This window comes from Pelophylax lessonae (assembly GCF_965119305.1).
Source record: "Pelophylax lessonae genome assembly, chromosome: 8".
NCBI classification, from domain to species: Eukaryota; Metazoa; Chordata; class Amphibia; order Anura; family Ranidae; genus Pelophylax; species Pelophylax lessonae.
The window spans coordinates 206,559,362-206,576,777 of record NC_138775.1 but is presented as its reverse complement, the minus strand read 5'-3'; the positions used below and the strand labels follow the sequence as shown (position 1 = coordinate 206,576,777).

Genomic DNA, 17,416 nt, shown 5'->3' with positions numbered 1-17,416 from the left:
TTGGAATATGCCTGTTTGCCGTTATCGATTTTCTCAGGGAAAAAAAAAAACTACAGGAAAAGAAAAATCATCTCTCAACCTTATCAATATCTGATAGAAATAAGAAAATGTCAGGTCATTACCTGCTCCAACATTTACCAAATAGTAAAATAACAGTTCTGCACACACCAATGAAAAATTAAGTGAATTCAATAAAGCATTAATCTTGTATTCAACAAGTACTTTTTATCTTAACACATTGAGCAGTGCTAGCTGGTGCTCGGTAATTCGGGGGGGGGGCGTCAAACCAATTTGGGGAGAGGCGTTTCACAACCCTCTTCCTGATTGGCTGGGAGGAGAATCAGTGTGACAATAGCGAATATTTATTTGCTATTGCGCCCCGAGCCCACCCTTTTTTTTAAAGCCTGTTAAAGCCTCTGGCGCTAATCACATGCTTCAAAAAATAAAAAAATCCCCTATTGGAATCCATGCGTCCAGCACCCTGCATGTAGATTAGGGGGCCGGACGCATGGATAGGGGGGGCGGCGCCCCTGCGCCCCTAATGAATGGACCACCACTGACATTGAGCACAATAAAATAAACATTTCCTAGTAGATATTGGTTAAAATTCCTACCCTAGCACTTGCAGTTTACAACTTTCAGTGCTCCTGGCTCCTTCTCTCTGTGCTGCTTCCCCAAACTTCTGGTCTTCACAAGAACAAGCGAACAGTGGACAGTGCAGTCTAGAGTCAGTTTATTAGCTTGGAGAAGGGAGAGGAGCAGTACCTTGCCAACCTAGCCTATGGGGCTGTGTGTTTCTTTGGTTGCACACAGTGTATGAAGACACTGCATAAGATGCTGCAAAAGAAGCCACCCTGAAATAGAAAAGCTGGGGCAGTGCTCATGGCACCGGCCTAAGACCAAAGGCAAAGATTAAAAGATAAAGACGATGCACACTCCTTTACTATTTACAGTAAGTTAATAAATCAGCTGCTGAAAGTGCTTAAAAACTGAGGTTTAAAATAACTTTAATTTGATAAAGCATGATGATTTTTTTTCTCTTTGCTTCCTGCAAAAAAAGACAAATCAATTATCCCATCTCTGCCTGGATACCATAAAAAAATAGTTCCTTAGGACCTGTAAGAATTGTAAAATCCATTCCAGAAAGACTGCAACTGACACATGTAAATGTGCTGAGCTAGCATTTAGAATTCTAAAAATGGATTTGTTACTATGCAGCTAGCAGAATTTGAATATTTCAGGCTTAGTTATGCAACAGTCTGGTTTATGTATTAAACATTTGGAAGAAATTAAATTAGAACTAAAAAGGAAAAACTTTTTTTTTTTCATTTTGGATAGAGCAAGGGAGGGTTATAACTCCTGCCAAATTGTTTTTCGCCATCTGTGTCCCATTGCAGAGATTTCCCTTCATTTCCTATCTCATAGCCAAACAAGAAGTGAGAAGAAACCCCTGTAAATCAAGAGAATTTATTGGGGACCCCCAGATCACCAGAACTAGTGTACCTATTGGAAGATTTCCACTCTAATACTTTTCTTGGGACAACCCAAAATTTGGGTAATTTCTTTTACAGGACACATAGGGAGGGTGAATCTTGTTAATGGGGGGACAAACCGACCAAATAAAAGCTGGCAGGTGTTCTAATCCCTCTCCACTCTATCCAAAACGAAAAAAAAAAAAAAACTTTTTCTTTAGTTATACTTTAAGATGCTTTTGTTTGTCACTCACTAAGCACACTAAAATAGTCTGCTCTAGATTGGACTTCATGGTATTACTTGCACTTTGTAATGTCCGTATAGGCCACAGGAAGCCAGGTGAGCACAAGGTCCTCTAGCATCTAATCTAGAGATGCCAACGTGTGCCCAACCCCTAAACTGAGGCTCACTGGAGTTTTGCATGTACTGACGAGTGTCGCCCTGCCTGCCGTATAGTGGGTAAGAATTAATTGCTGCCCTGTATGGAGTAATTAAGCTCTGATTAGGGCCACATAGGCTGAAACGTGTAAGCTATTGTTACTGTTTAGGGAAGATGGGTAAATTAATAAAATATTGGAAAAGGAAATGCTTTGTGCTGGTAAATTTTTTGGCTATTATTGGAGCAGTATGAAAGAAGATGTACACCTTGCAAGGCAACAAATGAGTATGGGACACCTCCACACTAAGGCCTCGTTTACATTCGCTTCTGTTTTTTTTTTTTTTTTATCAACTCTGAAAAGCAATGCGCAGTGGCAGCTCGAAGCCAATATACCATCTCCTAGATGCCTCTCTTTTTTTGGAAGTCCAGCTGCACCGCATTGCAACTCTGCGCATTCGTGACTACATAGTGGCTGCAGCACAGTCATATTCACACGAATAGGGTGCATTTGGCGGTGGTCCCCCCTGGTAAAAGTGACATGCTATTTACAATTTTCTGCGCCAATGTATACAGACATGATTGCTGGTCGATGGTAACTTGCCAATAGGCAATCAGGGTGGGGGGGGGTTGGGATCTATAACAATGCGGATCAAGTGCCTGTTTTCAACAATCATGCCACTCCCCCTAGCCACCTGTGTGAACAAAATCTAAGGTTCATCCTGCTCACAGTTGCCTTCCCTTTCCCTGGAGTCTTCCATCAGAAGTATTTTCTTCGTTTTTTTTATTTTTTTTTTACAATTCTTATATTCAAAGGTTTTTAAGGTCTATTAGAATATGAACAGTAAAAATAAAAAATGGTCATGGGAAAAGGGGAAAGAATGAGCTAATAAGAATTATTTGGGGTTAAATGAGACGTAAGGTGGAATTCCAGGAAAAAAAAAAAAAGCATACTGATAAAAATAGAAAAAAAAGCTTTTACTGGAGTAGTCACCTTCCCATCTAGAGCTACCCCCACAGTAAGTCCTTTTACCACTATATGAAGCCAGTCTTCTGGGTCGAATGAAGTTCAGCGTTGGTTTTGTTATACTGGACTTCCCGCTTTAGGTTCGTTTCACACTAATGCGCTTTTTAATGCTTTTTGCAGTTAATGGGCACAAATAGAAAATCGTTTTTAACTTTTCAGAGCCGGAAAATTGAAAGAACATTTTTGGAAACCTGCCGACCAAACGATAAACGAACGATAAATTGAAAGGTTATTGTGTTTCTCGGGCGACCTGTTTGCACTAGGCATATGTGACAAACTGAATGAAAAACTGATTCATTTATGCCCCATTGCACGATTTATCATTCAAAATTCGGTTATTACATGATGGCACGATCGTCTGCTCTCACGGCCGATATTTAATTTTTCGAAAAGGAGTTCACCCGATATTTCGGCTAGTGTATGGCCAGCTTTAGATAGGAACATGTTTTTTGAGGGTTCATTCATACAGAATGAAATCAAAACTATTTGTAGTCTTTTTTTTATTTGACTTGTAGCCAAAATACTTTACAACGAGGTTGTTATAATATACAGTGCTCAAATTAATTAAAGGAACACTTTTTAATCAGAGTATAGCATCAAGTCAATTAAAATCCTGGGATATTGATCTGGTCAGTTAAAGCGGAGTTTCGGCCACATACACATTTTTTAGCTAAAAATACCCCCCTAATCCTAAGCTAACCCCAATTACACTAACACTAACCCCAAATTACAGTAGTGTACAGTAAATGAATATAGATAAAACCTTACCTTTAAAATTGATTGAAGAGCGCGGCCATCTCCAGTGTGGGCATCTGAAGACACTGTGTCCCCCGCTGTGTCCTTCTTCCTGGTTTCAGCTACCCAGAATGCCGATCTCAATCTCGCGCATGCGCTGTAGACTGCATTCGGCAATCAGAGTAACGGCCGGCTATTCCCATTGCATCCTGGGATGCCTCAGTCTGTTCAGGAGCTCAGAGGAGGAAATATTCCAGGACATCTTTCATCCGTTGTCTCATTAGGAGCATGCCCTGATGTTGTCAGGCATGCATATAAGCATGTGGGGCCCATACAAACTACTGAGTACCATTTTGAGTTGCTGCAATGAAATTTTCAGCAAAATGGACTAGCCCACTGCATCATTTTTTTCTCTTTGATTTTTAGGGTTTCTTAGAATTCAGCCCTCTGTAAGTTGATAATTTTCATTTCCACCAAACGATGTGGCATCCTTTGGTTCCTAACACATTACCAAGTCTATATCAGTATAGATATCCAGCATGATTTTTTCCCCCATTGAGATCTGATGTGTTTTCAAAGTGTTCCTTGAATTTTTTTGAGCAGTGTATTTATTAACCAGTTCTGGACCGAAAGGATTTGCCCCCTTAATGACCAGGCCATTTTTTGCGAATCGGCACTGCATTATTTTAACGGAAAATTGCGCGGTCGTGCAACACTGTACCGAAACAAAATTGATATCATTTTTTTCCCATAAATAGAGCTTTCTTTTGGTGATATTTGATCACCTGTGCGATTTTTATTTTTTGCGCCATAAACAAAAAATAGCGACAATTCTGGAAAAAAAAAACAATATTTTTCACTTTCTGCTATAAAACATTCCCAAAAAAACATTTAAAAATCAAATTTTTTCATCCTTGTAAGCCAATTTGTATTCTGCTACATATTTTTGGTAAAAAAAATAAATAAAGCGTATTTTGATTGGTTTGCGCAAAAGTTATCGTGTCTACAAACTAGGGGAAAGATTTATGTCTTTTTTTTTTTTACTAGCAATGGTGGCGATCTGCGATTTTTAGCGGGACTGCGACTTTGGGGCGGACAGATCGGACCCCTAACTGACATTTTTAACACTTTTGGGGGGGGGGCCAGTGACATTACTAAATGTGATAAATATGCACTGTTACTGTAATAATAACACTGGCAGGAAAGGGGTTAACTCAGGGACGATCCAAGGGTTAAATGTGAGCCTAGGGGGCAGGGGTGTTGCTAGGTAGGAAAAAGACCAGGGGCTTCAGCCCGAAGGTAAATTTTATCCCATGACGCCCCTTTCTGACATCAGAAGGGGGCATGAAGATCAGCACCAGGGAGCTTTAACACCAATTAGAGCATTTTGATGGGGCAACATCTCTGGAACCCTTTACATTACACTGCCCCTCCCACACCTCCGAACCCATTTATATTACACAGGGCCCCTTCACACCTCTGGACTCCTTTACATTACACAGCCCCCCCCCCCCACACACCTCTGGATCTCTTTACATTACAAAGCCCCCCCCCCCCCCACACACACACACCTCTGGACCCCTTTAAATTACACGGGGCCCCTTCACACCTCTGGACCCCTTTACATTACACAGCCCCCCCCCCACACCTCTGGATCTCTTTACATTACACAGCCCCCCTGCACACCTCTGGACCCATTTTTCACTTTCTGCTATAAAACATTACCAAAAAAAAATTTAAAAATCCAAATTTTTCATCCTTTAAGGCAAATTTCTATTCTGCTACATAATTTTGGTAAAAAAAAAAAAAAAAACGCAATAGGCGGATTTTGATTGGTTTGCGCAAAAGTTATCGCATCTACAAAATGGGGGAAACATTTGTCATTTTTATTTCTTTTTTACTAGTAATGGCAGCGATATTTTGCGGGACTGCAACATTGCGGCGGACAGATCGGACCCCTAACTGACATTTTTTACACTTTTGGGGGGGACCAGTGGCATTACTACAGTAATCAGTGCTAAAAATATGCACTGTTACTGTAATAAGGACACTGGCAGGGAAGGGGTTAACCTAGGGGTGGTCAAAGGGTTAATTGTGAGCCTAGGGGAGTGTTTTCTAACTGTGGGGAGAGGGACTATATAAAAGGATCACAGGCGCTCTGTGATCATTTCAAAGAGAACAACGGTCAGCTGTGTTTACAACAGCTGAGCGGCCTTCTCTCTCATCGGGGAGCGATCGCAGATGCCCAGCAGTAATCGCGGCCACCGGTCCCGTGGATCGGCATTCCCAATGCCTAGTGGGGGTGGGAGCACTCCACTGGCGGTGCACGCTCGTCCCCCAGCACCACTCCTGCGACCGACGTACCCGTACGTCGTTTCACGCAGTCGAGCCAGCCTGCCTCAGTAAATCTGCGGCGGGCGGTCGGCAAGTGGTTAATGCAGCCTGCAAAAGTTGGTTGCAGGCTTTATTCATACAAGAGATGCTGGCAGCACTTTTGATTTACCAAGCAGGAAAACTGAGTCAATCTGACAGTGTAGGCAGAGTGGCTACAGAAGGACTTCCATACTGCAATGCCCACAGTGGGTTACGTTTACCCAATCCCGGTGGCAAGAAGCAGTTTTTATGCAACTGGAAGATGAGAGTCATGTGGTCTCAATAAATTGGACTCATATTTTGAACTCCCTGTTATTTTTTAAACAAAGATTTTGCTATATGTATATGATTGTGAAAACCTTCAAGTTTTATCCATCATTGCAAAAACTGAAACTAGGGCTCCCTCTGGTGACTAGTCATATTATTTCTGCTGAAAGCACTTGGGAGAGGGATGTTTAATCAGTGGCATCCATTAATGGTGCATCTCTCTCTGCAGACATCCCATTGATAATGAACTGCATTCATTAAAATTGCAAAAATCCTCACTTGCAGGGTGTAGGAATAACAGGTTCTCCGCAGAATTTAATGAGTTATAGATAAAACAATGATTCTTTTTCTGCTAAATATTATTAGTATAAAGGATTCATATAGCGCCAAAAGTTTGCACAGTGGTTTTACAAAAAAGGGGAGGTAGTACAGTTAAAATACAATTCAAGATAAGAGAGTTATGAGACCCTGCTCAGGAGAGCTTACAATCTAAAGAAAGGGCAAGTGATAGAAACGGTAATACTGTAACTGTGGTGGGCTGCGTTGTTTGAGAAAGTAAAATGCAGCTGTTAGGTAGAGGTGAATGTGAAGTGATTAATTTTCGGGAATTGCATAAAGCTTGACAGAGTAGGAGATAGCCATACAGGTTGGGGTAGGGAGTTCCAGAGGATGGGAATGACTCTGGAGAAGTCCTGGAGGTGAGCATGGGAGGAGGTGACAAGGGAGCTGGAGAACAGGAGGTCTTTGCAGTGCAGTGAAGAGGACAGTTTGGTTGATATACACATATTTTGAAATGAGGTTGATGATGTAGGGTTAGAGTTGTAGTTGTGTATTTGCTAGATGAACAGAAGCCTTTGGAGGGATTGGCAGAGTGGGGTAAAAGAAGTTAGAGGAGTGATTGGTAAGCTGGGCGAGTTTGGTTGAAGCATTTAAAACAAAAGTGTGTGGATTTTAACCACTTAAGCCCCGGAGGATTTTACCCCCTTCCTGACCAGGGCCTATTTTGCGATTCGGCATTGCGTGAATTTAACGGACAATTGCGCGGTCGTGCGACGCTGTACCCAATTGAAATTGACGTTCTTTTTTTCCCACAAACAGAGCTTTCTTTTGGTGGTATTTGATCACCTGTGCAATTTTTTGATCATGCGCTATAAACAAAAAAAGAGTGACAATTTTGCAAAAATAACAATATTTTTCACATTTTTTTATATGAAATTCCCCCCCCCAAAAAAATGTAAAAATCGGAATTTTTTAACATTTTAGGCCAATTTGTTTTCTGCTACATATGTTTGGTAAAAAAAATTGCAAAAAGCGAATTTTGATTGGTTTGCGCAAAAGTTATTGCGTTTACTAACTAAGGGAAAGATTTTTGTCATTTTTATTTTTTTTTTTAATGGCGGCGATCTGCGATTTTAATTTTGCGGTACTGCGACATTGCGGCGGACAGATTGGACCCTTGACTGACATTTTTGACACTTTTGGGGGTACCAGTGACATTACTACAGTAATCAGTGCTATACATATGTTACTGTAAAAATGACACTGGGATGGAAGGGGTTAACGTTATTGGAGAGGGAGGGGTTAAGTGTGTCCCTAGGGGCATGTTTCTTACTGTGATTGGATGTGGCTTTGTGTGTAACAGCACAGATCAACGGTCCTACATAGCAGGACCGAGTGATCAGTGCTTTTACACAGGGGAGAGTGACAGGCGGCTTTGTTTACATTAGCCGCCTGCCTTTCTCCCTCTCCACCCGACGATCGCTATGACCGGCGGACATCGAGTCCGCCGGTCACATGCGCCGGCTTCTTCGGGTACAAGCGGGGGCGGGACCGTGCCTCCGGCGGCGCGCGCTCGCCCCCTATTCCCTCCCAGGCTAGTGACGTACCGGTACGTCACTTTGCCTGGGAGGGGCTGACCGCCGCCGTATATAGTCGGGCGGCGGTCGGCAAGTGGTTAAAGCAACCAAATTTCACACAGATATAACAAAATACCTATTTCAATACAAAATCCTCCTGGCAGAAAGATCCTGTGCAAAAAATGTATGTAATGCTCCATAAAGTGCTTTTGTTTACACACGTTTAGATGCAGAAATGTAAATAAAACATTCACATACATAAAATTCTCCTTCCATTCCCATAGCTCAGTTTTCAATCCCAGCAAGATTATTGAGCACAACGCAGCAGTGGACATGGGCCCATAATATACAATATTGCTGCGTTCAGATCTGTGAAAAACAATACGCATTTTAGATCCCAATGAAGCATTTTTTAGGGAAAGAGAGCGAGCATCTTAGTGCCAGTAATCTCTAATAACTATGCTGTAAAACACAAGGAGGACAGGCGGATGACTGAAAGGTCCATTTCCTCCATTCATAGAATGCTTTTCATTGAGGGAACTAGTAGTACAGCTTCCATGAATGTAGCAGGGGGGCGGGCATAGTCGGGCACATTTGACGAGTGCCAGTGACAGTTGGATCCTCTCATATTAACCCCTGCACAGTGGTGTATTTAGGTTTTGTGCTGCCCTAGGCCTGACTAAACTCATGCACCCCCTAATTTAACTACAACCCACCCCTTCCTGTCAAGGCCACACCCCTTCCTGTTTCAGACCCACCCTGTCATCTGTGAACCACACCCTTCTTCTTTAGGCTCCACCTTTTCCTCTTAGAGCTCCATCTCTGGTGGATCGGAGGGTAGTTGGGTGTAAACAGACAGCGGAGTCCATTTACATCCGACTGCCCATAGAGCAGAGTTGGCCTGAATGGTCAGTCCGCCTCTGGCAAGTACTGCCGATATATCAAAACCAAGTGCCACGGCAAGCTGCGCCGGGGACTGAATGTGTGCAGGAGGAAGGCAGACACAGCAGAGCCGGGATTTAGAGGATGGGTCGTGTTTATTTTTTCATGCGGGTGCCCCCCCCCCCCCACAAAGTGCCGCCCTACGCCTGGGCCTTGTTGGCCTAGGCTAAAATACAGCACTGCCCCTGTAGCACCGGAAGATCCCATCTGCGGGGGTGTCTGGGGGCAGAGGAATGAAGATTCCAAGGAACAGAGCAGTCACAAGCACATGGGACTCTTGTCATTCATGTAAATACTGTTCCTGGTTCAGATTTAAAAAAAAAATCACTAAACTGCAGCTTTAAATTGTGCCTAAATCCATTTATTGTACTTAACCACTTAAGCCCCGGAAGATTTTACCCCCTTCCTGACCAGGGGGTTTTTTGCGATTTTTTACTGCGTGACTTTAACGGACAATTGCACGGTCGTGCGACGCTGTACCTAAATGAATTTCACATCCTTTTTTTCCCACAAACAGAGCTTTCTTTTGGTGGTATTTGATCCCCTGTGCGAATTTTTGATCATGCGCTATAAACAAAAAAAGAGCGTAAATTTTGCAAAAATAACAATATTTTTCACTTTTTTTATATGAAATTCCCACCAAAAAAATGTAAAAATCAAAATTTTTAAACATTTTCGGCCAATTTGTTTTATGCTACATATATGCAAAAAAAAAAATCGCAAAAAGCGTATTTTGATTGGTTTGTGCAAAAGTTATCGCGTTTACTAACAAAGGGAAAGATTTTTGGCATTTTTGGTGTTTTTTTTTTAACGAGTAATGGCGGCGATCTGCGATTTTTTTTTGCGGGACTGCGACATTGCGGCAGACAGATCGGACCCTTGACTGACATTTTTGACACTTTTGGGGTTACCAGTGACATTACTGCAGTAATCAGTGCTATACATATGCACTGTTACTGTAAAAATGACACTGGCAGTGAAGGGGTTAACTGTATTGGAGAGGGAGGGGTTAAGTGTGTCCTAGGGGCGTGTTTCTAACTGTGATGGTTTACATTAGCCGCCCGCCTTTCTCCCGCTCTACCGACGATCGTAGTGTGACCAGCGGACATCGGGTCTGCCGGTCACACGCGCGGACTCCTCCGTGAACGAGCCGGGGGGCGGGCGCGCGCTCGCCCGCTATTGGCTCAAAAGCCGGTCACAGGCTAGCGACGTAGATCTACGTCACTCTGCCTGGCCGGGGCTGACTGCCGCAGTAAATATACTGTGCGCAGTCGGCAAGCGGTTAAAAAAGGCCCACAAATTAGTTATTTGGTTGGAAATGTTTCAACATATTGGGATAATGGTACATTTCAATGGGGGGTGGGGTTCATCTATGAAATGATCAAATCAAGTCTAAGATGTATATATGTTCAAATAAAGGAAATCATAACTGTACCTCGAGTTGTTTGTTGATTAATATTTGCTCCGTATTTAACTAATGCTCTTACAATCTCAGTGTGACCAAGAATACAGGCTAAAAACAGAGGGCTTCTCCCTGCTAGATCTTCCTCCAGGAGCAGTTTACTGCCTTGCTCGTAATCAACCTCAGCTGGATCTTCGAACACCGACTGGAGGCCTTCGACGTTCCCTTCCAAAGTGTACAGAAGTACTGGATTCTCTGTAGAAGCAGCTTTTAATGTCTCCATCCTCAGTCCTTCAGTATCTTTGGTGAATGTCACAGAGGCCTTTCACTAATGGAAGAGATATTCGTTATTACCATAATAAAAACATTTACAAAACTTATTTTGATAACATTTTGACCCCCTTCCTGCTCAGGCCGGGTTTCAGCGCTGTCACACTTTGAATGACCATTGTGCAGTCATGCAACACTGTACCCATGTGAAATGTTAATACTTTTTTTTCCACACAAATTTTTTATTTTTTTTTTCACACAAATACAGCTTTCTTTAAGTATTTATTCACCACTAGGTTTTTTATTTTTGCTAAATAAATTAAAAAAAGACCAAACATTTTAGAAAAAGAACACATATTTCTTTGCTTTGGCTACAAAATTTTGCACAAAATCTTTCTTCATAAATTTAGGCTAAATGTATTCTGCTACATTTCTTTGATGAAAATAACCCAAATCGTATATTATTTAGTCTGTAGGAAGAGTCCACAAACTATTTTTTTTTCATCAGAGAATAGGTGCAGGAAGTCCCCCCTTCTAATTCACTTTGTGGTTCCACCCCCTACCCAGCTCCCAGCACAGCCCCTTTTGGGGAATATAGAGCGAAGTACCAATTTGTAGTGCTAAGTAATTTGTATGGAATTTGGTAATGATAACAAGAAAAGCAATAAAATAGATCCCCGCAGCCAGCAACAATAGACCCCTAGCAGCAGCTACAGATCCCCCAGCAGACTCTCAAGCAGCCAGTAACAGTAGACCCCTCCCTAACCAGTAGATCCCTTTTAGCTACAATTGCCCCCCCCATTAACAAAAGATCCTCCACCAGCAACAATAGACTGCCACTCAAAAATAGATCCCCTCCAGCAACAATAGATACCCCAGCAGCCAGCATGAGTAGACCCTCCATCACACCCCAGCACCCCTTGCCATTGCATACATTAAGTGCTGGTGGTGCTGGAACTGCGTTCCCCCAAGTTCCCGCAAAAAAAGCCCTGTACTGAATATATATCTGAAAATGGATCAATCCTGATGTACAGACAGCCTATCTCATTTCTTGAGGCCCGAAAATACCTGGACAGTGCAAATACCCCCCAAATTACCCCTTTAGTGATCGACTGATTATCGGCAACACCGATATATCGGGGGCCGATCTGCACTTTCCCCGATATATCGGAATCGGCTTTTGATTTATTGCCGATATTTCAGGGAAAGTGCTTGTACCGGGGTGATGCCTGCAGCTAGAGGCATCACCCCGGTACCGGTGTCCATAGCTGACGGTCGGCTGTCTTGTAATGACAACCGATGCGGCTGAGAAGCCGCTCTGCTGTCATTCCAAGGAGCGGGAGGGGATGTCCCCTCCCGCCGCCTTTCGCGACTCGCCCCACTGGGAGACCCGGGAATCCTACCTTCATCACCACCGTCTGACCTGGGTCTCCATTTTTTTTTAATTCAGCGCCACCGCGTACCCGGAAATGATGTCATGACATCACTTCTGGATACTGGGGGCACCAAATTGAAAGAACTTACAGCATTTAAAAAAGCCAAATTTGGTGTTTTGAAAACTTAAGAGCAAATTCCTCCATTACAGTACCTGTAGACATTAAAAAAAAAAAAAAAAAAATTATATGTCCAAAAATATCCGCAGATATCGGCCAATACCGATATCCGATGACCAAAAAATTGGTATCGGTATCGGCGGTAAAAAAACTATATTGGTTGATCACTAATATATATATATACACACACACAGGTGCATCTCATAAAATTAGAATATTGGAAAAATGTTAATTTATTTTACCAGCAATACCAACGCCAACAGATGACATGGCTCCCCAAATCACCACTGATGTGGAAACTTCACAGTGGACCTCATGTAACTTGGATTCTGTTCCTCTCCACTCTTCCTTCAGACTCTGGGACCTTGATTTCCAAATGAAATGCAAAATTTTCCACAGTCTGTGATGATTTGGAGAGCCATGCAGGGCTGCTGTTAGAAATCGCGGGGCCCCGTACAGACTACCTGGCAGGGCCCCCCCAAGAAAATATTAAAGATATATATTTAGCTAAAATTGCAGCAAAAATCACTATTATCAGACACAAATATAACATAACTCACATAATTCCTGCTAAATCTAAAAAAAAAAAACTATGTTAAATAAAAAAGAAGATGAGATGAGAAAAATATACAGGCTGGGCAGTTGGAGCTCAGTGATCAGAGAGACAGAGAGAGAGAAACAAAGTTACAAATAAACTCCTGAGCAGAGAGATAACATTAGAGCCAGTGCTGGGAGGGGGGCCCACACAAGGGAGGGGGATTAGTGAGGGACGACTGTCTCTTTCTCAACAGATAAAAGCTGATAGCAGGGAGAGGGACAGATCAGATTCAGGTGCTGGAGGAAGATTTCTGTAATTGTTGTCCATCACTAATCCCCCTCTCTGTGTGGGCCCCCCTGTGTGCTAGGGCCCCCTACAAGAGGGCTGGTGGTCCCCCCCTATCAGTGGCCCTGGAGCCATGTCATCTTGTGTTGGTTCACTGTGTTTTATCAAGTCCAAAGTCAGCTCAGCCCTCTACCAGAAAATTCTAGAGCACTTCATGCTTTGCCCTGCTGACCAGCATTACCGGCGGTAAAGCCCTGCAGTTGAGCCATGTTTTAACTGCCCCTGAACCACTCCCCCTATTGCTACTGATGAAGCAGCCAGAGGGTGTACACATGCCACAGCAGCAATGCTTTGTTCAGCATGAACTATACCCTTCTCTTGTTCAAGTGAACGGGGACATGCAGAAACTGTCCCGCAACTGTGCATGGTTGCGGCGTAGTTATTCAGTATATATGGGGTTAAAACGGGCGGTGATACAATATCTCCTAACCAAAAAATACAGTAAACACCAGCCCTATGTAAAAAATGAATAAACCAAATTCCCCAGCTGCAGCTTACACTGTGTTAACCCTTAGTGTACATGCTCTGTGATCGATGTGGAGCACTGTCTGCACATTATAATTCACATGGACACGCACAGATAGTCTTTTGGAGCACTTGTGGTGTATGGTGAACTTTCCCCGACTTGCATTATCAATAGTTGGTGTACCATTGAGGCACAGACTGTTTTTTTTTTGTTGCTTATATATATATTTTTTTTATTTCACTAGAGTTTACTTTATCGACGTATTGAAATTTTTAGACTAGTAACCCATGTGCATATTGATTTCAATTATTTATGAGCACTGCTAAATATTCATGTATTCATGGGCTTCACTGTGGGAGTTTTCCTTTTTTTTTTTATCATTGTGAGTCTCCCGTATACGATCTGTATTCCATATGATGGTTACCCTCCTGGATAAACTTGCCGCTGCCTGTTTGACCAATTATAATTTATGGTCCTGGACATCTGGTAAGAAGTCTGAGTGTGAGGGTGTTGCTGGTGACAGATCCCTTAACCACTTGCCGACTGCCGCACGACTATTTACTGCGGCAGTCAGCCCCCTACAGGCAAAGTAGCGTAGAGGTACGTCGCTCGCCCCCGCTCGTACCCTGCCTAGCCATCGCGTGTGACCGTCGGCTCCGATGTCCGCTGGCCACTCGCGATCTCCCTCAGTAGAGGGAGAAAGACAGACGGCTGATGTAAACACAGCCGTCTGTCATTCTCCCTGAAGTAATGACAGAGGGTATGCGATCCTGCTATGTAGGATCGTATTTCTCTGTGATTACTTCACTAGCCACGCCCCCTAACAGTTAGAATCACGCCCCTGGGGACACACTTAACCCCTTGATCACCAATAAAGTTAACCCCTTCCCTGCCAGTGTAATCTTTACAGTAACAGTGCATATTTATAGCAATGATTACTGTAGTAATGTCACTGGTACCCCCAAAAGTGTCAAAAATGTCAGTCAGGGGTCCGATCTGTCTGCCACAATGTCGCAGTCCCGCAAAAAAAAAAAAAAAATTGCAGATTGCCACCATTACTAGTTATTACGATTTTTTTTACCAAAAATATGTAGCAGAAAACAAATTGACCTAAAATGTTAAAAAATTTTGATTTTTACATTTTTTTTGAGAATTTCATTTAAAAAAAATGTGAAAAATATAATTTTTTTCAAAATTGTCGCTCTTTTTTTGTATAGAGCGCAAAAAAAATAAAAAATAAAAAAATCGCACAGGTGATCAAACACCACCAAAAGAAAGCTCTGTTTGTGGGGCAAAAAGGGCGTCAATTTAATTTGGGTACAGCATTGCACGAGCGTGCAATTGTCCGTTAAAGTCACGCAGTGCCGAATCGCAAAATAGGGCCGAGTAATTGAGATAGACCTACGTCGCTGGACAACGCCCCCTATTCAGACACAGCGGGAGTCGTCGGGCCAGGGGAGGAGAGGCTGTGATCACCGCCGCTCTTCCCCGATCGTCGGGGATCGAGTGAGGAAATCCGCCCATTTGTGTAAACAAAACAGGCGGATCTCCTCTGTGACAGACAGTCACAGATTACAGGATTCAGCATAGCTGAACCTGCGATCTGTGTCACACAATCAGGGCTGGCCCAAGACATTGTGCTGCCTGGGTCCAAGAATGAAATGCTGCCCCCCCCCCCAAAAAAAAAAAAAAAATTCACGCCCTCCAAGAGGCCCCCACATTCTATAGGACTATGACAGCAGTCAGAGGGGTGTGAGTGTGTACGGAGTGACAGCAGGAGCAGGACAGAGCAGTAGACACTGGGCAGATGAGTGCACCAGGCTTTCTACTGTCTATAGTGCCACAGTGCCCTGCAGTGCTGCGGGCATGGTACAGGAGAATGCAGGGCCGTGGGCATGGTACAGGAGAATGCGGGGCTTCGGGCATGGTACAGGAGAATGCGGGGCTCCGGGCATGGTACAGGAGAATGCAGGGCTGTGGGCATGGTACAGGAGAATGCGGGGCTGCGGGCATGGTACAGGAGAATGCGGGGCTGCGGGCATGGTACAGGAGAATGCGGGCTGGGGGCATGGTACAGGAGAATGTGGGCTGGGGGCATGGTACAGGAGAATGCGGGGCTGCGGGCATGGTACAGGAGAATGCGGGGCTGCGGGCATGGTACAGGAGAATGCGGGGCTGCGGGCATGGTACAGGACAATGCGGGGCTGTGGGCATGGTACAGGACAATGCGGGGCTGCGGGCATGGTGCAGGAGAATGCGGGGCTGCGGGCATGGTGCAAGAGAATGCAGTGCTGCGGGCATACTACAGGAGATGCAGTTCTGCGGGCATGTACCATGCCCGCAGCACTGCATCTTCTGTAGTATGCCTGCAGCCACGCAAAATGGCAGGTAGTGTAGCTGTGGAGCAGTCTCACTTACCTGTTCCTAAAGGCGCCTTAGGATTTAAAAATGGCGCCGCCTGGCGCCAACACGTCACTGCGCATGCGCCGCTCGGGAAAGCCTGTACATGTTTGGCTATTGCCGGAAATAGCCGAACATTTACCGGCTTTACCGAGCGGCGGCGCATGCGCAGTGTGCATGTCAGGCCGGCCGCCGCGGACCTTTTTTTTTTTTTTTAAAGAGTAATAGCCGAAGAAGAGAAGAGGCCGCCGGGGGCCGCCCCTCTCTAAGTGCCACCTGGGTCCCATGGTCCCACCGGGACTCATGGTAGGGCCGGCCCTGCACACAATCCCCTCCCCCACACACGTCAGTAAGCATGAGGCATACATTTAACCCCTTGATCACCAATAAAGTTAACCCCTTCCCTGCCAGTTTCATTATTACAGTAATAGTGCATATTTATAGCACTGATTACTGTAGTAATGTCACCGGTATCCCCAAAAGTGTCAAAAATGTCAGTTAGGGGTCCGATCTGTCCGCCGCAATGTCGCAGTCCCGCAAAAAAAAAAAAAAAAAACGCAGATCGCCGCCATTACTAGTAAAAAAAATAAACAATAAAAATGACAAATCTTCCTGTAGTTAGTAAACGCGAAAACCAATCAAAATACGCTTATTATGATTTTTTTTTACCAAAAATATGTAGCAGAAAACAAATTGCCCTAAAATGTAAAAATATTTTGATTTTTAATTTTTTTTTGGGGAATGTTGCCACTAACTGCCTCCCCTTTGGCAGCAGACAGGGATGTGTACAGGCTGGGGACACAATGCTACCCAACATGTCGTGTTTGGCGTGTGGCAAGCTCACCCAATGCAACCCATTCAAGTAAATGGGGCAGCACAGCAGACGCCCTGCAACCCGCTGCTATGCACTCGCTTGTGGTGAATTTGTTGACACCAATGGGGTTTCAACAGCCAGTGAGGAGGTGTCACATCGCCTCTAAAAAGTGATCTGAACATGGATCACGTCTCAGAGATACACACTTATAAGTCTACCCTAATGGGAGGAGGAGGAGGACGAAGGGCAGCATGACTTCTACTTAGAGTGAAGGTCTCTCCAGATACGGTGTAGTGCATGGATCTCCCATTGATTGGTACATGTTTCTCCAGTTCATTCTCACCTACCACACAAGACACTTTATCCCTTATACACACACAGCACCCTCCATCCTCTGTATGCATACAGCACACTCCATAGACACACTCCATCCTCTGTACACACACACAGCACACTCCATCCCCTGTACACACACACAGCACACTCCATAGACAAACTCCATCTCCTGTAGACACACACAGCTCACTCCATACACACAGTACATTTCTATATACATGGAGCACACTCCCTATCCTGGCA

At 44.0% G+C, this 17,416-nt stretch overlaps 1 protein-coding gene across 1 annotated transcript in view; it reads right to left on the bottom strand.

Moving 5' to 3' along the window:
• The window catches only part of ANKRD45 (ankyrin repeat domain 45), a 119,131-nt gene that overhangs the window by 101,631 nt on the left and 84 nt on the right, over positions 1–17,416 (bottom strand). The window contains exon 2 of the mRNA XM_082264746.1: positions 10,485–10,779. Coding sequence (XP_082120872.1) covers positions 10,485–10,734 — 250 coding nt within the window. The 5' untranslated portion in view covers positions 10,735–10,779. The remainder of the gene's footprint in view (positions 1–10,484; positions 10,780–17,416) is intronic.